At 36.4% G+C, this 26,183-nt stretch overlaps 1 protein-coding gene across 7 annotated transcripts in view; it reads right to left on the bottom strand.

Annotated features, from left to right (window-relative positions):
- The window catches only part of LOC138937544 (glutamate receptor ionotropic, kainate 2), a 141,464-nt gene that overhangs the window by 9,104 nt on the left and 106,177 nt on the right, over window positions 1-26,183 (bottom strand). For 6 of the 7 annotated variants that reach the window (XR_011447529.1, XR_011447530.1, XM_070303913.1 and 3 more), the window contains 4 exons: window positions 14,069-14,170; window positions 13,860-13,961; window positions 7,614-7,817; window positions 2,237-2,341 (listed from right to left, as the gene is read on the bottom strand). Coding sequence is in view for 5 of the 7 variants with exons in the window: in XM_070303913.1 (XP_070160014.1) it covers window positions 2,237-2,341; window positions 7,614-7,817; window positions 13,860-13,961; window positions 14,069-14,170 (513 nt within the window). In the remaining 2 variants the exon portion in view is untranslated. Of the gene's footprint in view, window positions 1-2,236; window positions 2,342-7,613; window positions 7,818-12,783; window positions 12,988-13,859; window positions 13,962-14,068; window positions 14,171-26,183 lie in introns of all 7 variants that reach the window. The other variant, XM_070303914.1, reaches the window with a different exon arrangement.

Genomic DNA, 26,183 nt, shown 5'->3' with positions numbered 1-26,183 from the left:
TATATATGGTGGAAGAAAATTGTACTTTTATTTTATAGTACATGGCGGATGCGAAATAAAAACGCAGACAAAAGAAGAAAATTCTACAATGGCGAAGAGATCGAGAACTGTCCGTAAATTTCGTCGGACCAAATGTGCGATCAGGTTTTCCGGAAAACCGAAAAATTAGAGATAGAACTTAGGTTGGGAGCGGAGCGACACGGTGGAATGAGGCGATCTCGTCGTCGTTAAAATTTTATTACAAAAGCTCGAGAAATTAACTTCTCCATCGGTATCGTTCTATCCAGCCCTCCCGCACCCGTGATCCTACTCCCGGCGCAATATCATTATTAACTTCGGAGTATAAGCGAATCCCACCGCCGCTCGTTACGGTATAAAGTGCAGCTGCCCGAGAGAAGTTAACTCCGTAGATCCAAGCATCTCGAATTATTTAGCGCAAGTCGAAACGTCAGGAAGGGGATTCCTGTACTGTCGTTCGAATCGATCGCGGGCGGGATCCGCGAGTCGGAAACAAATTCCCTGCGGGATATTGCGAGAATAATTAAAGCTTCAAGCGGATAAGATAGAGTTAGGAGAAGAGACAATCGGAGTTGGATATAGGAACAGAAAGAGAGAGAGAGAGAGAGAGAGAGAGAGAGAGAGAGAGAGAGAGAGAGAGAGAGAGAGAGAGAGAGAGAGAGAGAGAGACTGATGAGAAAACGGTTCGCCGAACAAATATTGAATTAACCGGCTTTCCAATTCGATGCGTAAACCGATCGATGATACATTCCGATTATTGAATCACCTACGCGTCATCACTTGCGCGAGAGCGGCTCTAATTAGTCTGCCTACAATCCTACGATACGTGCTGCGCCATTATAAGCGAGAACACAACGGGTGTATACTGATACGCGCGAATGCATCGCCAGGCGCCAGGATATTATTATGATAGCGCGATTTTAAATAAAAATCAAATCTATCAGAGGTATGGGATAACTCCTTTTGTTCTCGTATAATAAAGCGTGCATATTTTTGAAATTATTAATTTAAATAAGCAGATCAGTTTGTCACCTTTTTAAGAACGAATTACAATCTACAAAAATTTATATAATTGTGTATATATAATCAAAATATTTTAAATAAATTATTTGACAAAAATTTTATTTAATTTTATACAACATATATATTTTAGTCTTTTATATTTATATAGCATATATTTTTTAAATATATCCATATCTTATTAGCACAATAATTATTGTAAGTTCTTTTCATATGTTATTTAAATAACAACTGTTTGCATATTGTAGGGTTGTTTAAACATAAGTAATATACAATATCTGATTTCTATCAGAAAATATTCGTGAATGATATTCGATATGTAAAATAAATATTGAGCCAGACCATATATTATCAGTTACTATTATGAGTTAATTATTATTATAATTTTTTATAAATACACGCAATTGGCATATATATGTATCCGAATATTAACTAACTATTTCAGTAAAATACGAGGAAATTGTACGGCATGTTATCAACCAACGGTTGTTTCACGGTCGAGTAGATAAGAGCTAGTTATGGTCAACCGAAGTCAAACGGAATTACGGTCATATGGATAACGATTCCCTCTATTATTCTGACGGTATTATCTCAGGTAAAATTATTCCGCCAGTAGATTTGCTATAGAGAAGCTAGAGTAAAAGAGAACGAAAATATACGCGCCACATCCGTTTTTTACAACAACCATTTCACTTCGTATCGTCCAAGGAATATTTAAAGAAAAAACAAAAATACGAACACGCGAAATATCGATAGAGATGTCATATTTCACATAACTTTCATCGACATTGCGTTTATCCTTGAGCGTGGAGCGTGTCAGATACGAAAACGAAAATAGCCTAACAACAACAATAGGGGATATACGGTGAAAAAAAAAGCAAATAAGAATAACAGATTCGCGACGTGGAAAAATACACAGGACGAGAGAGGGAGGAAAGACCAACAAGACTGGACGGGTGAGAGAATCAAGATTCGCCGACAACAATGCACGTCGGGATGTGGAGGAAATAAAAATATGAGCTATCAGTGCGGCGCCATTTCCAACGCGAACCGGGCATTATGTGGCTTAAACGAGAGAGATAGCTTTAAATGCGCCGCTCTCTTCGGTCGAAATTGGACGCGGATGTAATTGCTACTTTGTGTAACGAGATTAGTGGTTTCAGAGAAATATCCTTTCGTGAGCCGGCGTTTTACTTACCTTGAAGAGGATCGAGATGCCCAAATTCATGAACGGCTTCGTGAAGTCGATGACACTCTCGCGCGCGTAGTTGATCGTCATCGAGCCGACAGCGAGATCGGCCTTCTGTGAAATAAGAGAAAATAATGAAGAAAGTATGCTTATTAAAAATTGAGCAAAGAGAAAGAAAGAGAGAGAGAAGGACATTACGTTAATTTATTTTTATAATTATAATAATCATAAGGATTGTAAAGTCGGTCGAGCTGCTTCTAATTCGTTCGCTCGGTCGACAGATGCGCGTTAGAAATTATTTAAACTTGCACGGTTGGCGAAACAGCTGACCGAATAGGTAGCCAAACACAGTGCTTCCTCACGATTGAATAAAGCCACCTGGAAAGAAAGAGTTCGGGCGCGCATACATACTTTTGGCGCGATTTCTAACTGCTTTTTCAGCGTCTGCGATCGCGAAGTCGCGACAGTTCGGGTAGATTTATTTCCGGCTTGCGTCGCAGCGAGAGAGACGGAGGGCGCGGATATCTGGCCTGGGAATGCACCCCGAGATAGGAAAATCCCCTGTCTTTTCCCCCGCGCGTACGTACATCACATGTTACGTTATATATTTCCTGTAAGTACGCGACTGTACACGTTGCGCGACAATTTTATTGCGCGACGTCGGCGAAACACGATTTATATGCACTCGCGTTCTTAATATTCGCGAAATGTCGATTTCTAGTCGCAAAGCGGTATGTAACGTCAATTTTCACGTTTTATATATCTATTTCGAAAAGTTATGGCTGCGTTTCAATCGTGCCATGTGCATTCAAACGAAAAGCTTTGTCTCTTTTGACGATTTGTCTATCATCAATTTATTTCATTTGAAAATGTAACTGATACTTGATTCTATTTCTATTTTCTCTATCCACGGATATACTAAATAATATCTGTAATAATTCCTTATTCATCTCAATTATTTTGTTACATTTATTTTGATGACTAAGAATTGAAGATTTTTTCAAAGATAATAAATTAACAAATTCTCCTATAACAATTTTATTAAATTCAAGAGTGATTCATTATTAAGCAGAATATTTTTTTCGATGATAATATGGCGTTTCAATAAATATAATTATTCGTATAAATAAATATTCATATTTACCAATTCTACAACAGGGCACATTAGTCCCTAACAAACTTTTGTAACGAAATCCATAATAATCCGTGTTAACAATTTGTTCTCCCGCGGGCTTTAAAAATATCCTAAAAATTAATATGCTTCATAAAAGCTCGCGTGCCTCATAAATCCTGTATACATTGCGACTATCAAGCTGTGAATGGGAGATTTCGAGACGGAAGATCTATCAAACGACGATCGATATTGGCGTAAAATGGTACCTCCCGGTTCATTCCGCGAAAGATATTTCAGATTCACGACGTCACTAATTATCGCGCATGATTTACGCGACCCGTGAATGATGGTCGCAATAATTTGTTGCGGCGTGCGTACTCTCGCGCGATGACAGGCACGGTGCCATTGCAGAGTCACGATGCATCGAGCCGTCAATCGTTTATGCATGTATGCAGTAACGAGCGATGCAGTTTTCGCGCATTCGATGTGTCGGTGGAGAAGCCGAACGTGCCAGAAGTCGATTAAAGCTGCAGTCAGAGATACACCGGAAGAAGCGCGCGATATCAATTTCGCATAGAGATTTCGCATAGAGATTTCGCGAGAAATATTTATATACACGCGCGCGCGCGCACGCGATGTTTGCATTATTTATTTTAACATTTTTCTGTTGAGAATATCGCTTTTGTCGATTAATAATTTCCATGACGACGATGATACATCGCGAGCAAGGCTTTTTCGTTTTGTGCATATGTTTTTTACCCTTCGTTACCTTTTCACGTAGTGCCGACAAACGATATCCCATTTATCAACGTGTTCAGATAAAAAAATGAAACATCGATACATCATCCTATTCAGATGAATTCACGTGGGCAAAATTAATATCACGTGTAACATTTTGCATATTTGCGTGTCAACGAATATTTCAAAACTTGTTGCATTAAATTGCAAATTAATATTATATTTATATTTTCACGTATGTAAAATAATAATTTTGCTCGAAAAGATGGCTTTCCAACAGTATTTTGAAACGATAAATCGCAATAAAACTCGAGATATAATTCTATTCATAAAATTTTGCGTCATGTAATAAAATATTTGAACAAGCAAAATATTCGTATATTTAAATTATGTGGAACATGAAGTCATAAATAGAGAGATCTCGAAAGCGTGTCGAAAACAGGCTTCTGTGTTGGAAGTTTGTGGTTTCGAATTATATAATTACTAGCTTTAAGCCCGCGCTACGCGCGGAAGTACATATTTTTTTTCTTGCAAGAAAGGGAAAAATACATTATATTCCGCCATCAGCGGTACCTTCGGAAACAGCACCTGAGCATCGTTCTATCTTTGTTCAACTTTTAGTGAATAACAAAGATAGAACGATACTCGTGTGCACACGGATGATGTTTCCGAACGCAGCCCAGGGGTGGGGGGGTAATGTAGAATTCTCACCCACTAAAAACCCTCTCTGTACACGACTTTCTCAAGTCAAAACTAACAATCTTATTCCTTTTTCCAACATAGCAATCTAAAGACAAATTTAACATTATATAGTTCAGTGTATCAATCAAAATCACATAGTAGCCATCCCCGAAAAATGAGCAAAATTTTGGTACCAATTTCGAGAAAATCGGTCCATAAATGCGAAAGTAGTTCGCGGTCAGACAGACAGACAGACGTCAGCGACTTATATATAATATAACTATAAAATCGAAAGTGAGCTTTAAATGTAAAAAAAGTCTCTGGAACAAAACAGACTATAAAAGAGGATTTAGAAATATATTATGTTAATTAAGATGCCTAATTAGTAGTAGTTTGATTAATTTTCGCTTTGACGTTCCAGACTTTGGACTTCTCGGTGAGATCCGCTTAACTATGCTTAAGTCGCTAAAATACGACGGCGTTTCTAGGCATATTACGCGCCGTCGTCTTTTTATTATCATTTTTCCGTCCTCGGTTTCGCTCTCTCGGCGAACGAGGGGGAAGAGAAAAGGATGGCGGCGTGAGGAGGGGGTTGAGAGGGAGCGGGCGACGACTGCGGCGAGCATTATTAATGATCATCTGACAAAATTAATACCGCTGTCCGGATAACGTACTGCCGCTCGCTTTGTAACGACCCGCACAGTCCGCGGGTCTCGACGAAAATGAGAAATTTCGCCGGCTCGTATCGCGATCTCTCATAATTTCACACCGGGCCCCATATATGTGCGGGGGCGTTTGCACGTTTGCACGCTCATCAACCTACCATCGATTGCGTAAACCGTCAGAGAAGCGTTTAACACGCTCTGATTCGAATCGAGATAAATATTAGATGATTAATATTCGCGATGTGTCCTGGTCGCTTCTCTAGTTCCGAGGTTTCAACACGCGTGATTATCCCGCCTACGTTATCAACGCTGCGATATCGGTAGATCCTTTAATCTCATGCTTGTGCGCAAGCATTATCTCGTTAAATTAAATATTTTAAGCATTTTAAACATTCAAACACACTAAGTGCGCACCCGTTTTTTTTTTCTCTCTTTTAAAGTTATCCATTTGGTAAAGCTGACGGTATTACGTTACGGGAGCCGTTCTCATCACGCTTACATTGGAATTAATTATTTCTATACAAGGACGTAGTTTCTATTACACGCAGGGTTATACATTATTCATCGTGATAAAAGTGCGCCCTTGCAGTTTCGCAGCAGCCGGATACCAAAGCCAATCCCGAAGTTCGGGATTTATGGCGAAAGTAGTTCTGGAATGTAGATATCGCCGCTAGATATTGTACATCCTACTAGTTATATCCTACTTAGTTCTTTCCAAAAATCTTAAATATACCGGGAAAAAGGAAATACGTGCGAAAACAATTGAAAGCGGACGCGTTTGATCTCACCCTCGTGAGAAAATCTCATCTGCGAAGCGCGTAAATGGTACACTCGCGTGTTTCGTACATCAGTGTATCAAGCTTCTAATCGAGAGATCTCTCTCGATTAAAGTCTAGTTCGAATCTACGTTAACATATCCAGGATAAAATCAGCAGCAAATACATATACGGTTTTTACTTGTTCAACTACGTTAGACTATACGTTGCGATTGGTGCAATGCACAAATATCACTTTAATATAAACATAAATAGATTTTACAATAGGATACTACATATGCATTTAAAGATATGAGAATTACCTCTAATTCCAAACTATTTTTATTATATTTTATTTTTTACTTCTCTATGATACGTTGCGACAGACAAGTCGCTTGACATCGTTATCACGACGCGCTGTCACCGTCACATCTGCTGCAAATATCAGGAAGATATTGAAATTTGGTAGAACGGAATTGCAGGCGGCGTATGCGGCACTTAATCAATTGCCTACTTGAAATGTAGACGTAGCAATATAACGCGAGCTAGTTTCGCGCCTTGCGAATAGAAACGCGCTCATCGCATCTGTCCGTGATTTGAATTGCAAAAGCGAACGGTATCCAATGCGTTGCGTCTCTAAGCTCTACGCAAAGTGCACGATTCGCCAGTTGCAAATCGGAATGCGGCGGCAAAATGGCACGGTGACTTCAGATATTACGTTACATTCCGCTGTATTGTTCCACTCCGCAATTATGGTCGCGTCAATTTGCGTAATTAATGTTTTTCTAACACGAAGTGTATCTGAAATATTTCGATATTCCATCTTGTATTTTTCGTCAATACGGAATCGCGTTTTTTTTTTTTTTTTGAGGGGAGAGTATGATAATTTTTAAAATATACATAATATTATAACTCGCGTTATCTCGAGCGACGAAATTTCGCGGTTTGTTCATTGGCAAGATAACGTCTGTACCAATAACGTAATCCAACATATATCCTCGAGGAAATGTAATTCCCGAGACGCATCTCCTCGTCAATACTCGTTCCTTATCTTTATCGAAATTCGGTTAACCACCCTTTGTTACGTCTATCACTGACTATCAAAACTATCTATCTGCAATGGGATATTTGACGGTTAATAATCTTTAAACATGCTAGATTATATTACACACTATCGTATAGGCACCGCTTCCGTTACGGATAAATTATACCGTCATAGAGCGTATCTCGGATAATGTCAGCTTCTCATCTCGAAAGTTCATCGGGATCCATCTTTCATACACTTTTCGACACACTAATAGAAAATTAAATAAGATTGAATTTTTTCTCGAGAGTTTAGAATGTAAAATACATCTTGTCGCTCTAATCCGAATCCACTATGGACGCATACAGACACGCAGATACGCGTGCATCTTATCCATCCACACACTCACCTTATCCATCAACTGGCGTACTATCCCGTTCCATTCGCCGGTCTCGTAATCGTAAACGCCATACTTGCCGTCCGGCACGAGCTCGATCCTGTAAGCGAAGCCCACCATGCGCGCTATCTCCTTCAGCAGGTCGATGCAGAAGCCCATGTAGCGCGCGTTTCCGCTGAAATTCCCTTCGCTCCTCAGCATTACATACGGCTGCTCCTACGAGGATCATAAAAAGGAGCTACCGCTCTTTCACTCGCATCCCTTATCCTTATAGACTTTCTTTCGCCATTCTTTCTCTCTCACTCCCCTTTCTCTGTCTCTATTCTCCTCTGTCTCCGCCAGTCTTCCCGTCCATTTTCTTATCCGGCATCCTCTTCGCAGAGTTCTCCTACGCCGGATCTATCGATATGGTCGGCGACAAGGTCGGCGCGCAACGATAAGGCATTCGCATGTCATGAGAATTTTAGAAGGAGAGGCTATGTGAAGATATAAATTCTTTTTCTTTCCCGGGTAAAAGGGTCGCGCATGAGATTCAAGTTTCACGGTTTTAGTCTGGGCTCGAGAGGATTAGGGAAATTTCGTTTCCCCTTGCTCATTTCGCCGAGAGATACGACCTACAGGTCTGATTAAAAAGTAATAAGCAGTTGTGCCTTGTAATTATCGATTAGATAGATAACAGGTCGATAATTGTATATATAAATCTGTTTATTTAAATTTCGTGATGTGATGCAAATTTTAAATAAATAAATGCTTATCAAATTTTCTTTTGTTCGAGGATAATAAAAAAGAATTATAGATTTAATAACGTACATTTCTTGGAATTCAGCGAGTGAAACGGAAGTATGCGTATTGTAATCTGAAGAAAAATTTTCAGATTGACTTTTGAAATATTTAATGAATTTAATGCACTTTTGAACGCCTTCTTGAATGCCTTCTAGGCTTGAGAATAACTGAAAAAGTAATCAAATAAAAATATCTACGCAAGAAACATAAAAAAAATTCTTGCAAGCCGCGCGATGGAGCAGCGTGACATGTCGACTAGAAAAATGTCCGCGTTTCCCATCGAAGCTAAAACAACCCATACGAATTCCGCGTGAAAATGTCATGTCGCCATTCTCGATCGAAGAGTTCGGGTGCACCGAACGCGCGATAACGGGTCGTGCATCTTCGTAGCGATGTGGACAGCTTTAATTGGTATTTACGATGGCATTCCGAATATGTTCGGGCCTGGTGCCGGAGTGCACTTGCACATCGATGCGCGCATTCGATGGCTCTCTCGATGCTGATTACCGGTTAAATGGATTACTCTTCTAGACTATTACGCTGAACACTCCCGCGGGAGGGATGCGCTCTGCATGCGTAATCACACATGCGTGTCGTAGACCTCGTAGGACGCAGGTGCGAAAGTGGCGATCAACGTGTGTAAAGTTACACGTCAGCTAGACGGTAGTATATGTAAATCTCGTTACGTTATATGAGTATAAAAAAATTTAACTATCTACATAAAGATTATATCATCGACGATTATCTCCGATTTATATGTTGGTGTTACGATTGATAAGAGAAGTGAGAAAAATTTCGGATGAGTCAATCTTTTTTTCGCATGAAAAGTAAACTATATTTTCAGTCTTTTTTAACCTACGTCGCGTAACGCTAATTTCTATCGATAATTTTTGTGATAAAACTCTAGATTAATGTATTTTTTTCAATGATTTTGATTTTGACATATGTTGTTAAAATCATGATCCTAAGTAACTTCCAAAGATTTTAATTATCACTCGTTGTTCATTAAAAAGATTTTAACAAATAAAGATTCATATGCAAATCAAGTATTCGAATGTGGGAAGGGTACACTAATCTAGAGATTTATTTTTTTTTTTCATCTTTTACTTCGACGGAATAAATATAATAATGGTAAAAATAATTTTCCCTTTTCCCTCTTTTTGTCAATCCTCTCATAACAATAGTTCTCCATTACATTTAATATCGTTTTAAAGATGAAAAAGCACAAAACTATTTATTTTTAATTCAAATATTTAATTTTTATCATTTACAAAACATTTAATCCACCATTTTTATATGCGAGATTAAATATTTGACAAAGCGTCAGTGCGAATAATCAATATTTGTGCGTTATGTTGTGCGAAGAACATAGAAAAGAAAAAATAAGAAAAATTATTCAGATAATTCTGTTAATTGCATGCGTACACGGCAGAAACAAACGCATACAATTAAAAGTCCACGTTCTGCTGGATAAATATTATCCTTATGAAGAACAAGCGGAAATTTGTCGACAAAAAGATGTTGCCAATATTATCGCACGGTAGCCGTTTATTCAGAGTTGAAAGTCTAGCGCATGCGATCTAGATTTACATTTAAATTCAAATCGGCTTCTTGAAATGCAATAAAGTAACTTCACTTCATGAAGCTCGCCGTCGTTTTAGACGAAAATGAGGCCAATGCCTGCGTTGCAGCGAAAACGTGAGAGATTTAATTAGAGGAAATGTCGACCAGATTTAATAATTTACGAGCTGCATATGAGAATTTTGACCGGATTAACTGCGATAGTAGCATGTATACAGAGAATGCATTTTAATAAAATTGCGTCGATAATTGATATACTAGAAAGATAGATAGAGAATATGTTGATTTATCGAGATTTTTTAACTCATTATCTAACACATTTTGTTTTATTAATACCTAACTTTATTATTTTAATAGTATTAATTCTGTTGACTGAATTTTCGAAGAAGAGAAAGGCAAAGGAACATACATATATTTTATTCATACATATTGTTTGAGATTTTCTGTTCGTTTGCAAAAACTTGGTATGCATACATACGTATACATATGCATGGAAAAAGCTTGAAAATTTCAACATAAGATTTAATCCAAATAAGCTGCGAGAATGCGCGTATGAAAATAGAGATGAAAAATTAGCGTACGTAGCTAGAGGTAAAATTCTCGTGGAGAGAGACATTATTCTCACGAGATATGAATCAGACAAAAATATTTATCCTAGATTTCAATGTGAAGGAAGCGAAAATCTCTCTTTTAAAAGGCTTGATTCTTCGCATGCGCAAATTAAGAGAAGCAACCGAACGTATTAAACAGTCAGTGTGTGACTTTTATGAATGATTATTTAATATGGCAGCGCTGAGAGAGTATTAAAATCCCCATTGTGGGGAAAAGACAGAAAATAAGATATAAAATTAATTTCAAGCCAACTTAATGGAGGTTGTAAGGCCACTTCTAATTCTTTGAATAATACATGAATCTTGAATAAAGCAGCGAAGTACGTGAAGCGTGAAAGTGCAAGAGCGTGAAAGATTTAACAAGAGAAGGGCTCAGTAAATTTCAGCATCGAACATAATCATGTTATACGTTGATATAGAGCGACCTGTGTGCATATGTTTAACTATTAACAAAGATTCGTTTTGATTTTACTTTTTAACAAACAACAATGGCGGATAAACAATAAAAATTGATTATTAAAGCAAATAATTGTTAGAATTGGAGAAAACAATAAGTGTTATTCAAAATTCTGAATTATTTCGATATGTGTGTGCGTGTGTGCGTGCGTGCGTATATGTGTGTGAACGTACAAAAGAAAATTATACATCTATGTGCTTCGCGAATATTTAATTAAATATTGCAAGTACTTTCCGACATATGTTCGATCACATTGTAATATTATGAAATTTATAAAGTATTGTTAGTTTTTATTTTGTTAATAAAAGATATATATTTTATAAATATTCGCGTCTTTATTTTCATTAAGATATAATTAATCATTATCATAAAATGTCTGTCAGATATAATATTAAAAAATTTTTAAAACGTTTATTTTTATTATAATATGCAAAAATTATTGGCTTAAATGATTTGCATATATTATATCATTATTATGACCGTTCGGTATCGATTTGGTAAACATTATAATGATATTATATATATGTATATATATATATATATATATAGTTAAAATATATTAATTCGCTTTGCAAAAGAAAATTTTTTTGCGCACTGATATTATTTATATATACTGGTATTATATATATATGCACGTTATCGAATAAAAATAGATAAAGATATCATCTCGTATTGTCAGAAAACATATTCTAAATAATGATTCGTTTTGCTTTTATATAAGAAAATATATAATTTTACGTTTCACAATAATTATTAGAAATATTATAACATAATATTATGAAATAATAAGAATAATGAGATATGAGATATTAAAGAATGATTTTATTGTATCGAATTTCCACCTTCGTTAAAATAAGGATTTTTTAAAGAATCGCATGCCCATATGTAGGTCAGTGCTTATGTATAGAATCGGATAAAAAAATATCAGAGCATAATTACGTTAATCAAAACTTGATTGATACGTTGCTGATAAATTCTACGATGTAACGGCATTTAACCGCGCCATCAATAATTAATTTGCTATGTTCATTGATCGATTTACGATCTTATTTCGTATCGACTGGTATAGAGTTGCCAATATCGCGCGTGCATTATGCTGTACACACCGCATTATGATTTACCTTCACCCATCACAGTTCCTCCATTCTACGATACGACGAGATAGCAGTGTAATTGATCATAATGAATTACTAGGAGAATAGATTCGATTGCTCAGCACAACAGAAACATGTGATTAGATACACAAACTAAGATCATAATTGAAACCAAGTATAAGTACTACAACAAAATATAAGACATCTAATTGTGTAATTATATTTTTACGTCCTGAAAAAGTTTACAAAAAAGATAATAATATAATTTTGTTTTTATTTCTACTATTAATAAAATTATATATATTGGGCTATCAAGACATCAACGAGATTTTATCTAACAAGGAAATTTTTTCGCAGTAGTAAAACTTTATATTGATCAGCCATGATACGCTATCGATGAATCGCGAGCATTGTGTATTGAATTTTCATGAATAATCGGCATAAGCGAACATGTAGTCTTAATTTGACATACAATTCGTCGATGGATTCAAGTAACGAAGTAAAAATTCCTTGACTACCCAATATAAGCCGGCTGAATGAAATAATCGGGATAACCAGTAGTTTTCTAGCGATACGAGTGGGACAGAACGGGACGACACAGTGCGAATTAAAACAAAGAGACGTTCAAAAGTGAAACAAAACAAACCAAATCATACATGTCGCATGAGCTCTCTGACGATGCCGTTCCACTCGCCGGTTTCCGGGTCCCGCGCGCCGTACTTCCTGTCCGGTACCAGCTCCAACTGGTACGAGAAGCCCACCTCCCTCGCCACCGCCGCCAGTAGGTCCACGCAAAAACCGTAAAACCGCGAATTCCCGGTGTAGTTTTTCTCGTGATGCATCATCACGTACGGCATCTCCTGCATCCGTGCCGAACGCGTACGGGATTCATGCAAGAATAACGGAAAACGCTTTGACAATCGTAACGCGGATTTACGATGAGACACGTTGGCGCCGACCATATCGAGGAACTTTCAACGGCCATCGCGCGTCCCTCGTTTAACCCGTTTCTTCCAAAATGAGTGGGTGGGTGGGTACGACGGTATCGGACAGTTGAAACAGTCGGCATTGCGACAATCTCATTTTATATCTTTTCTAGAGCAGCGGTTATTGTGTGAACCAATTATAATCAGTACTTTAATTATTTTCGAAGAGAAGAGAATATTTTTTTTTTTATTTAGAGATGATATTTCATATTTTATATGTTTTATATTATTTGTATTTAGTGATGATATTTCATGTTTTGTCTTATATATATATATATATATATTTAATTTTCTATATAATATTTTCTATATATATATTTTATATAATTAAATATATATATAATATAATTATATATAAAATATATATTATATGTGTGTATATAATATATATATAATATATATACAAAATTATATTTATATCTATTTTATAAATAACTAATCATTATTATATTATATAACTTTTTTATACATGATATAATCTCTGTTCAATAAATTTTGCTATAATTTCGAGAAAAATTAAGGTTGCTAATTGTTATTGATTCAGTGTATTTATTTTTTTTCTGTATTTAAATATAGCTACTTTAACTGTATTGAAATAATCTTTCAGCACGACAGACACGTGTGCAGATTTATATAAAAATGTGTAAAAATCTTTCTCTCGTGGAGAGAATATATTTTCTCTCCTAATAATGGCATTTTTACACGGTAAGCATGTAACAAAGCTATCCTTATAATGTGCAACTCACCAGTATAGTGATCACGATCAGAGTTACGTTCCCGATGCCAGGCTCGAAGAAGGCCGCGGTATCTGTGACGTTGACGCCGGCGCCGGGACGCCATTCGCCGACCTAGTTTCGCATATATAATTTTATATATATCCCATCTACGTGTTATACGTATTTACGTTGGTCTACCGATGCGCGCTTCCTATTTTGCTCGATAGGTCACGACGTACCTTGACGAGCGAGTGTTGTTTCAGTTTCAGTAGATCCAATTTAAACTGTATTCTGCGTCCTTCTTTAAATTCAATTGGTCCAGAGATCCCTTTCATCTCGACCTGCAACAAAAACCGTTTGCGGATTCGTTTGTGAGAGCGCACTCTATGTTCCATGCATGAGCATCCCGCGCGCAGGTTTTATTCGGAAAATTCAACTTGAAGTAACAAAGAATTTGCTGAAAACGTATAATATTTTAAAACGGTTTCACTTGTTTTATTCCTCTACAAATAAACAAAATTCGATTTAAATATCATAATATAAAATTCAATAACATAATAACGTACCAACGAAACAAAATGGGAAATACGAATTTATTCTGATACCGGTAATCATAAAAAATGTATGAGATCAGATTTGAGAGTGCCGTACCATTATAGTAGTAGGTGAAAAGTCAGAGACCGAAAGAGGATTTTCTCCTTTTGCGCGTTGTATATAAACTACTCCAATTGTATTTAAATTCAATGCAAGACAGACGCGCATGATGTAATCTCTCAATCTCATCGTGCGTATCTCGGGCGTGTCGTCTTCCGATCATCACAGAGACAAAATTCGCGCGGTGTAACTAAATTTGTCTGAAAGTCCTAAAACGGGTATATCGCCGGCTCAGAAATTTTCTCCCGGTAGCTTTAAAAATTTTCACACTTAGAAAGTCGTTACCGCTCGTGTGAGCTCTGCGAACCTCGCAAAGTTGTTATAAAGCTTCTCCTTCACGGATATCCCGTGCCGAGGGTTCGGCGACAGAAGGGCGGCCGGTAGCTTTTCGTCGTTTTTGTTTAAAATGTCACCGAAATCTACGGGCCTATCGATGTTGGACGATATTAAGAGATTGACGGGGGGGGGGGGGGACAACGGTGGAGAGAAAGAGAGATGAAGCGGAGGCATCTCTGTAGCCTCCGTCTTTCAACGAGGATCGTGGAACGCATAAATTTAAGAGAGATCTTCAAAGTTGAATTTTCCGCATCGATGGTTTCGTTTAAGAAACTTTTTAACCTCCGACTCTTCCATTTTATACCGCGAAAAAGCCAAAAGTGGATGCAAATAATGAATAACGATGATGAGTGAAAGTAAAAACTACTTAATTCCTGCGATGTAGAAAATTTATTGTGTGCAAATTATCGTAAATATTTTGGTATTTTGAAAACTACGCGAATTTTATAATATCTCATGTATAAAATACTGATTTAAGCTCTAACTCAAACGCTTTCCAGTGTTTGCGATGTGTAAAAGGTGCAATGTAGAATATGTTCATTATACATTATGTAATATTTTAAATTCTCATATTTTTACGCAACAAAATTTTTATTATATTAAAAAAATTATATACTTATAAAGAAATTATTATATTTATTTCTTAGACTGTCTAGATATGAAATGTAAATTTTTTCATCTCTAAAAACAGAAAAATAATTGCATATGTAAAATTATTAAGATACGCGTGCACTACTTATTATAGCGTTACGTAAAAGTTGATATTCCCGCAATATATTAATGTAATCAGATTTGATTAAAAGAGAGATTAATGCGAATCATGAAAAATTAATAAGTGCACTAAATAAAATAAAACAAATTTCTACCATTATAATAATAATTTCTAAAAACTGCTATATGTTTGACATATATTTAAAAAATAATTTTATAAATGCATTATAAAACATTTCATTCGAAATTTTAATAAGGGCGTGCAGTGTGCGGAAGAAGGTGAATGTGAGACGTTCTATTCCTTTCATCATCTGAGATGACGACACGAAAGAAGTACGCGAATCGGAAGGAAACCGTAGTTAAGTATTGAAGAGCAGGAGTTATATAAGCGGTAAAGTTATGACGTGTAACGTGAAGCACGCGCGTAAACGTCAATATATTCGCACTATATAAAGCGAGACGTGTCTCGTCAACAAAATCTAAACATCAAATAATGTCGGATATAAAAAAAAGCTTTACGAGCTTGCGCTCTTCGTAAAAATCATATCACCTGGCCTTGTTGATGCGACAACTCACGTTTTGAAATTTCCGAGATAAAAGATAAATCGGCAAGACAAAGCAAAAGCGCATTCAATCTTTTTCGTACCGTTATAAAACCAAGATGTAGCAAGAACATATCTGAATGGGACTTGTATAAATACGCTTGGCAAATATGAAAATACATTCGAGAACTCCTCCATAGCGTTTCGTTTCTCACGGAATAACGCAAGAAATAAATAGACGAATGCATAGAAATGGAAAATAAAATGGAGCGCAGAGAGTAAATGCAACCTAAAGTTTGATTACCTCGTTTTGCAGCAGCCAAGAGAGAATTCACGATTTCTCATTCCGATTGTAGCGCGAAGTTTCCACGCTTCGCCCATTGAACGAATATATAAGAAATATTTTAATGTAGCACTCTCTCGCGAGACTTTGTTCTTCTGGCGCAAAACTATTAATGAGATTATTACAAATTGTTTTCGATTTTTAAGCGACTTAAAACTTTATCTACGTAATGCATAAGACTCCAAATTCCAACAGGCTATAGAGTTGTGCCGTATTACTTCGCGCGACTACATTCTTCTACGTAGCTTGATATTTTTCGCAAATGTAGCCGGGCTCTAACCAGATTTTTCGTTTGCACGTAACCACAAAGTGTGAAATTAACGTATGAAAAGCGACATTGTACTGAATTAGCACAACATGGCATGTTTTAAATATATTATATATACCGTTGCTCTCTCTCTGTAAAATATTCATAAAATGTACATTATGCTGTTGCATAAATGAATGTAATTGTAAAATGTCATGACATTTTGCAGACCGCGAATAATAAATATCGTTTTACGCACGTTTGAGCGTGCTTTACAATAAATTAATAAAATAAATATTGTTATATACATATATGTCGCGCGTATTGTATGTCACCTAAAAAATTAAATCGCTCCTCGAAAATGTCATGCAGCTGTTTGCCGCCGAAATTGATATTATCTATTTGTGCAAATATTTTTAGCAAGCGCGACAATGCTTTTTTCCGCATTCGCATCGAAGTTGATCCTACGCCAATGGAAGATTGTAATCTGTTGGCAAAAGATCAAAAAGAGAGAAGAAGACGTCGCGATTTCTAAGTACATTTGAAATATTATGGCGGCGACGATCTTTTTCATTTTCTACGTGCGGGGAAACGCGCGCTGTGTATGTTTTATCCTCGATTAAATTCTTGTCATTCGAGCGATATTCGCATTGTGATATTGACCGTTTTCATTATTACAACGAATAATGAGAGAGGATTAAAGGAGATGAGATCTTTCGCATGCGATTGAAAAATAAAAAAGGATGACTATTATAAAATCTATGCAATCATCCTAATAAAAATGAAAGAGCAAAGTCTGAGTGAATTTTTTCCTATCAATATTTATTCTGCTCTATCAATTATTATTTGTTAAATATTAAATGTATGACAAATAATTAATGAACTCCTTAGAAAGATTTTGGATTTCCATCCTGTGTGTATATGTATTGTACTTCTGTCAAAGATACAATCTCTAGTGAATATCCGTTATAATAAATAACGTGCCGTAAAATTCTTGTGGCTCAATTATTTTTATTGCGAGATTAGAATTCAGGTGCGAAGACGGCCGGTACAAACAATCGGGAAATTTAGCGATATTCTCCATCGTCCTAGCCGGTAGTTTCGCTTTCCGTGACGGGTCTAATTAGAGCCAAAGCGAAAGTTACCACGGATTGTCGGACGTGACTCAAATCCAAGAGTGTGGCGATTGTCAACGAGGAAAAACGTCACAGCGCGTAGCAACGTGGGAAAAAGTCGGATATATCATCGAGGTAATTGTAAATTGTTATTACGAGGAAAATACTCTCCTCTTTTGTCCCCGAGAAAATCCCCTTTTATGGTTGAAAACGTGACGCGGCGACGACGGCCACGACTTATATCACTGTATCCTTTTCGCGAGTCTCGTGTCATGTCGCGTATATTCTGCCCATACGAGCAGAATATGAGAAGCTATCCTAACTGTGTGTTCTACCTTTACGAATTTTCTTGATACATCCTTGTCTTATACATATACAAGGTGCATTGGCTAATAGATGATTCCTTATATCTAATAGTGGATAATTTTCAAATCATTCTTATTATTGAAAAGAATTATTTAAATAGCTTTGTGTTTAAATAAGACGTTATTTAAAATTTATTTTTTTCATGAAGATAATAAATTTAAGTATATAGAATCTAAAATGTACATCTAAAAATATAGATATAGGAATCATTTATTTCAAGTAATTAAAGTTATAGTATGCATCTTATATATTAATAAAATTTTTTAGTAAAATAAAAATTATATTATTAAAAAAATGTTAATAATATAATTTTTTAGTACAATTTTATAATAAACGTTATTTTTTTAGAGGAAGAGAGAGAGTAATAAGATATATTAAAACAATTTTTTTTCTTTTCAGAGACATTACCGAGATTTAATTAACGAATAAGTTGGAAAATGTAATTAATTATTGTACACCGTGTATGTATTTTATACAATATATATTTTTTTATCATGTTACGATTCAATAGATTCGCACCAATGGGTAGCTATGCAAAACAATTCCATTAGCAAATTATTCGCAGTTTAACTTGGTTGCTCTACAATAAAGTTATCGTAAAACGAGGGAAAACGCTACGCGCTACATTTTACAAGTGATCAATAACCATGATGACTCTATGCACGCATATGTGTATCTTCGAAGAGTGTTTATACTATATACTTAGTTCTCTTTCCCTCTCTCTCTCTCTCTCTCTTTCTTTTCATCTGTGATTTACGTACTTATCCTCGTAATGAAAGTGCACTCTAGCTAAATATGCTCCGAAAATAGAATTTGGCACGAAACAAAGCTTGCTCTCGCGTAAAATGATTCTAATAAGAAATCAGGGATTTTCTCCATCTGCTAGTATAAATCTGGTTAAACTAGCAGTTAATAAACAGCTCGTATATACTCGTGACTCGACACTTTTCCTCGACAATGTCGCTCGCTTGCGCCGACAGGTTGAGCTCTCTCGTCGGTGTCGTAAAAAAGTCACAACTCTACAGAAAATCGCTCAATTTTCTTTCCCACCTTCTACGTAAGCGCGTGGCAACATTTTTTTTTTTTTTTTGACTCAAAATTTAAGATGGAACATCGCGTAAGAGGAGTATAAGGATAAAACGGTTTGCTGCTATGGCTTTATAATTTATGGCAATCGCGTAAAAGTTTACTTTTATAAATCGATAATAATATGTATAATCTAAAATAAATAAATTAAATTGTAAAAAGAAAAATTAAGTTTTGAAATCCTGTAATTATATCTCTCGAATAGATTTTATTGTTTCAAAAACAAACAATTTTTCGATTCTGTATCATTAAGGAAATATTTTTAATAAAACAAAAAAATTCGGCGCTTTTTAGGTTTTATCATAAAATATGTTGTTTAGTTATTTGCCTATTGCATGAAAGGGAATATTTATCTTCAAAAAAGGGATGAGAAAATTGCATGAAACTTTACAGAAAATAGAAGGTAAGCAGGCATTTATGTAGCAAGAAGGATTGCAGTTTCTTCAACGCTATAGAAAAGAAGTCATCCGTATCGCTAAATTTAGACATTTATATTTCAATCGCGTACGTGTCAAGATAGCGTCTCCCTCGTGGAACTTCGTTTCGCGAATGAATTATATATTTACGAAAGTCACAAGATTTTACTAGATGAAACCTTCGCCGAGATGTAGCCTCTCGAAAAAAGTTAAAAAATAGTATTTAAACTAAAAGTCGCTCTGTATATTTGGTATTATATTTCAAAAAGATAGAGAAGAAAAGAGAAACGAGATATATTATAATATAAAAAGGAATATTCAAAGCGCAATTAAAATATCGTCTCATCGATACTGATTTATAACGATTTATTTATTTGAAATCAATAGCAATATCATTGTCAATTTTATTTTCCTTTAATGCTTTTTTTTATATAATTATTACGGACAATATTACAAATTCATGCGCTGCTGACTATTATCAAATCAATTTTGTTACATATATAAGATACACTATTTGCGCATTACTCATAAGTTGATCAAGAATTATCACTGTAACATTGTAATAGATATTACATAAATCTCTAATATATGGAAAATTAAAATGCTTCTTTATTTATCTCTTGTATATTTCAAATCGAGTATTATACATAAATAAATAATATCGAAAATTGAGCCGTTCAAAATGGCTTCTTGTTTTTTAGCACGATCGACAAATTTTTCATAATAATCGTATTTCGTGTGCGCGGCGCGGCATCTACATTTATAAATTATTTGACCGTGCATATTTCCATATATCGTTCTAGTATCACGAATACACGATTATGCGTTTTGTATCTCTCTGCGGAAAACTCGCAATTTATTGAATAATTCTCGCTACGCCGTTACATCGGGCGTAATCAGATAACGTCGGAATTCCGATAACGTAGATTCATATTGCTTCAGAAGAATTTGTTTATAATGCCGAATTGAACATCGTATCGAGAAATAATTACGCGGATTTCTCCTGACACATTTTAGGATCCTCGGTTTCTCGAATTCAAATCATCCAAATAGCTCGGGTGAGAGAGGCAATTCGGGAGTTGTGAATGCGCGCTGATCTTGTAAGGATTACTTTCAATCCCCTTGAGCGATTTGAGATTCACGGCAGATCCATTTGAAAATTAAATAAGATCGATGAGATAGCAGATACGATAGAATAACCTTCTCGCTTTTACAGACAAGCGATTCGGAATCAATCGAGCTTGACTGTATAAAATTGAATTAGAGTTTACAGAAACGAACAAGAGTGGAGGATTGATCGTTTTATCCTCCTAAAAGTAAATTTTTTATCACATAATCAAAAAGCCGAAACTTTTGTTACGACGGATAAAAATGTAACTGCATGTATAAAAGTGATGAATTTTTTTTCTACCACAATAATATAAATATATAAAATAATACCATCGGGATATCGTGCAAAGATATCTTGTTACTATGACAACCTTGAAAATGATAAAAATCATATAACTGGATCGAACAGTTTTTAACCGTGTTTGACAATAAAATTGTAACGCGAATGTCAATATTTGATAGAACGTGCAAATATCGTGACCCGGATTTAGTTCCAATATGATCCGATAAATTCTAGTTACATATAATGGTTTTGGCAAGGATGCAATGTTGTGCAGGCTTTAGTTACGCTTGGATAATATACGCGGTTACGCCCCGAAGCTTTATTTACAGCTTCCGATATCCCTGTGTTCAATAACTGCTCCGTGCAAACACATACATTTTTCCGTCCGTTCAGACACGAGCAATATAAATTTATTAGTGTAATATTCGTGAATATTATATTACTCCTATTAAATGTGACTTCGTACACAGAATTTATAGCGTCTTTTTTTCTTCGAACGAGAATGGATTAATGAAAATATAGTTCGCGTGGGTCGTTTTAGCAAGGCGCGAGACGCGAGTTCTTACGGAACCGGGGATAACAAAGTACGGCCGTAAATTAATGGACCCGTCCCTGCCCCAGTTAAAGCCTCGAACTTGGACCAAGTCGTGAAACAACGAGGAACAACTCCCGGTGTGTTCCTGACGGGAATGGCCGTCGAGTAAGAGGCCATAAAGGACCTTTAAAAAGTACCACAGGCCGTACGAGAAACCCCACGGCTGGATTAAGCGGTAAACCGCCTGAACGTGAATACCTAATTACGCCAGCCTCTATCGCGCTTCTCTAAAGGCGGAAGTAAATTATAAGGCGCGCTGTACCTTATAATTACGTGTGTCGTCGGTACCCTTAAACGTCAATGAAATCTAATATGTAGCGAATGTTGTTGAAATTTCGCGATATTGTAAAGAATCGCATTTTTTTCATAATATTCGCATAAAAATTTAATCGAAATTCGACGCGGAGAGTTAATTAACCGGAAGGTGAATTTGATCTTTAACTACTATGGGTTGATTTCTAAAGCTGGGTTAGGTAATTTATCATCCACTTCATCCGCGTCCCACGTCATAGATTTTGATGTAAGCGATTCCGTAATCAACAGGTTGTAAGGCATCTATATAGATGTGTAACACAGTATATCATTATAGTTTAGGCATCACGCGATATTAAGCATCGATTTGCCTTCTCCCTGCGGTATAGGAGACGTAGCCGAGAAGTTGACGTCTGTATTCGGCACAAGAGAACTATTTAAATAAATTATTCAACAGCAACATTCTTCCTCTTCTTCCAGGAATTTATCTCCCGAAGCACGTATCTCGTTCCTCACGACCGCCTCGTTGCCGCTGAACGTATAAACTGCGCGCGGCTTATCAGCGAACGCTTAATTAAGGGGAAAGTCGGCGGATCCTCCTCTCTCTCTCACCACGATGTAATCTCGTCTTCGTGTAGCGTCCCCGCGTATTCCCGCGATTAATCAAGCGCTTTCACCCCCCCCCCCCCCCAATTCTCCTCGACGTATGGCTGTGGGTGTGTGTCTCGTTGTGTTTCTCCGGTCGTGATAAAAACGGGGAAGCTCGTTTGCACGCGCTTTCACGTGCGATCATCCCTCGCGCTTACCCAAAGTAAGCGCTTTAATCACGTCGCTAATTACGTCGTAAACAACGGGAGTTTGCACGTCAAACGTCGCACGGAACGTAACCGGAACTATGTTATTGACGAACGTCATATCTCACGGCTACGATCTCTGAGATGAGAGATAACCGCAATGTCAATTGCATTGTCAGTACAATTAAGTCTAGACGGGATGCTGACTGGCACGATGTCGATCAAACGATGAAACGATCAGCTGATACATAGCTATCGCTATCAAGTGATAATTAAATTATTAATCATTATATAATAATTGTATCAGATCATTAGATAGAATTAATTCCATCATTAATTTCGATCATTTATATTAGAATCCTGGAAACGCACTGTCTCTCTTGGCTGCAATTGTAATTTTACAACCGGGATTTAGATTACATTCTCGGCGAGAACGATCCGGAGGAGCGCGTTTCATTCGCGTGATGTCGTATATTCAACGCGCGAGCTTCGCCATGGCAATTATTTCTCGTTCGGTTCAATTAAGCTACTCGGGCGGCTGGAGGCATAATGTCGCTCCGGTTAGGACTTAGCAAAATGCTGAAATGCCCTAGTAGGGAGCAGAAACTAACTCGGTTATACCGCACGGCAATTCCCAGCGTCGCCCTGGGACATTCCTCGTGCCAAGGTACGAATTCGGAGGAACGGATCCTCGATAACATCGCCCGAGGGAACGTTTGTATAAGCCGGGAATGTTTTTGTCGCGAAAAACAGACTCTCCGTCTCCCTCTCGTATGCACATACACGTCTCGTAATGTTGTTTATCCGGAAAATGCAAGCCTGCAATTGCCGCGACGGTGACAAAATTATTTTAATAATAAAACAGTTATTCAATTAATTTAAGAAAATTAAAATAATTGTTTTAGACAATTTTATATAATATACAATACATACGTACTTTTCCGTAAAAATGAATTTGGAAAACGTAATGCTCGTTTGTTATTTTCAAAAATTACATTAGATTAAAATGCTAAGTTAAATTAAAATCCATTATTGTGTAATATTAAGGGGAAAAATAATTTTATTTTGTCATGATAGAAATTTCATTCTTTTTTTAAACATACAATAATTAATATTGTTACATTTTTTTTCCACAAATGTTAGTTTAATATCAAAAGAATATATGTAACATATATGACATATGCAAATTTTCTCGTAAAATTAAATTTTAAAAGTAGATATTTGTTTTAAAAAAATTTATTGTAAATTAAATCAATGCTAAAAGTTGAATTATATTGAATTACATTAGAAATAAAAATGTACTCTTTTATTTTTTGTGATAGAAATATATATAAATTTTTATTCCCTATAAAATTTTCAATATACTGTAACAAGAATTTTATTTCTTTTCGGCAACTGTCAAATCATCACACTAATATATACACGATTCATAATTTTTCTCAAACTAAATTTGAAATAAAATTATATCAAAACGCTCGATGGTGGATTATATCAAATTGAAAATGAAATTAATTTTCTTCACCATGTGTGGCGAAATTTTCATTTTTTTACAAAAATTACAATTGTGATCTTGAAAATTTCTTTCTGTCAAGTGTCAATCGACCATCAATTATTTTTTTAGAATAACGGAGAATATTGGATCGTATTTTTTGTTTGTACACCATGGGAAGCGTATCGGCTTATTTCAACTGTCGGATATGCTGTAAAGCAATGGTAGAGCCGCGGAGTCAATAGAAAAAAATCTAAATGACATCTCGCAAAAAGGTAGTTTGCGTACCGCAACTTCGCGCGTTGTACATCCGAGATCTGATAAACGTGGCAGAATTTGAGGGACGGCTGCATGAGTGTCCCGGGAATTGAATATCGACCATTGCACACACGGCTTGGGTATTGTCAATAGGAGTAAGCGATCGCGGGCGTTGGAGAAACTTGGTTACCTTGGCGCGCCTCCAAACGTTATCTAACTAAATGCCAGCCGGCTGTCATTAGCATTGCAAAGCGAGTGCGAGATCATAAACACGGCCAAATAAACAGCGTCGTTTACGACGTCGGTGATGCCAGTTCGTCATAATTCTCGCGTTCGATGTGAACGCAATATTCTCGAAGAAGACAGATATTATTTACGCGATATATATATTTTTTATTTTTGCGAAAAAAAAGAAATCCTCTTTCCCGACTTTCGGCGAATGCTCGGCTATCGCGAATATATCACGCGAGTGTGATAACGTTAATTATATTTACTCTTGTGAAAATCGAACCGGGAGACTCGTTTTGTCATGCGCTCGTGGAAAATTCCTGTAAATCGTTAGCACAAAGCTTATACACTACGGCTGTTATTTCATTCATCCACTCTCTTCCTCGTTGATTAACATCCTCGAACAACACTTTGCGAAATAGTCTTGCCGCGATAACCGCGATTAAATAATAATGTCCGTGTATATATGCATGGACTATGTCGTCGCGTTTCCGACATACACAAAGGCTAAGTAGCCGAGCATGCTTTACGTCGCGTGTAATCTCCTCAGACCACTCAACAAGCTCGCTTTTATGAAACGATATATTAATCGCGTTATACCGCCTGTTACGCGCCAGTAAGTAGAACGAGGGCAATTTGGCCGGGCGCAATCCGCGTCCCTGCAAATCCGGCACGTTACGACGCCGTCCGAGAGAGCGCTATCTAAATCCCGTAGGATCTAAGAGCCGTCACAGGCCGGCTTAGGGCAATGGCGCGAAGAATGGATATTCTAATCACTTAAGGAAAATCTTCGCTTCTACGGTCGCGAGTAATCGGACCGTCAACGCGCGGTATCCACTCTTCGCGAGAGACATTGATAAGTTGATAAGCGAAATCATTCATTTACGACTCCAACTAGGCCTGATAGATCATAAAATATTTTTTCAAAATTTTCGCACGCGCAAAATATTAATAATAAAACTGCCGAATATTAAAGAATTCTAATATTTATCTGTTGGAATAAAACTTTATATGAGAGTTCTTAAAATAGTTCATGCAAAAAAAATTCTTCAACAATTTTTACAATGTCATTTTTTTATTAATACAGATATAAATATATGTTATCGAGGAGAGATTCACATTACTCGCGGACGAGATATTCAGGACCTGGACTTTCGAGCTGGTAAGAGAGAAAAAAAAATAGAGAGAAAAAAAAGAGAGCTAGAGATAGGAAACACAAGTACGATAGGGAATGAAAAAAAGATAGCCAGGAGAAGGACAAGGTTGCGATAGGTAACTGGCAAGCATAACGGAAGGCAATTTCAGTAAGCGGTCATCCAAAACATTGCACAAACTCGGGGTGCTTTGGGAAAGTGCTTTAGCGTAGATGTAGTATTATGTGAAACATGAAACATGGTAAAAGACCGACACGCTTGCAATTTTAACATATTCTAGATCAATAGTCATCACACACACATACACATACATATATGTATGTACGTATAAACGAATCTCTTCCACAAATTCTTTGTGTTCTCGCGTTTCGCATT

The sequence above is a fragment of the Polyergus mexicanus genome, unplaced genomic scaffold (genome assembly GCF_030449975.1).
Source record: "Polyergus mexicanus isolate NDT 795.1 unplaced genomic scaffold, iyPolMexi1.0 SCAF_11, whole genome shotgun sequence".
Lineage (NCBI taxonomy): Eukaryota > Metazoa > Arthropoda > Insecta > Hymenoptera > Formicidae > Polyergus > Polyergus mexicanus.
The sequence above is the reverse complement of the archived record's forward strand: the minus strand, read 5'-3'. Positions and strand labels throughout refer to the sequence as shown.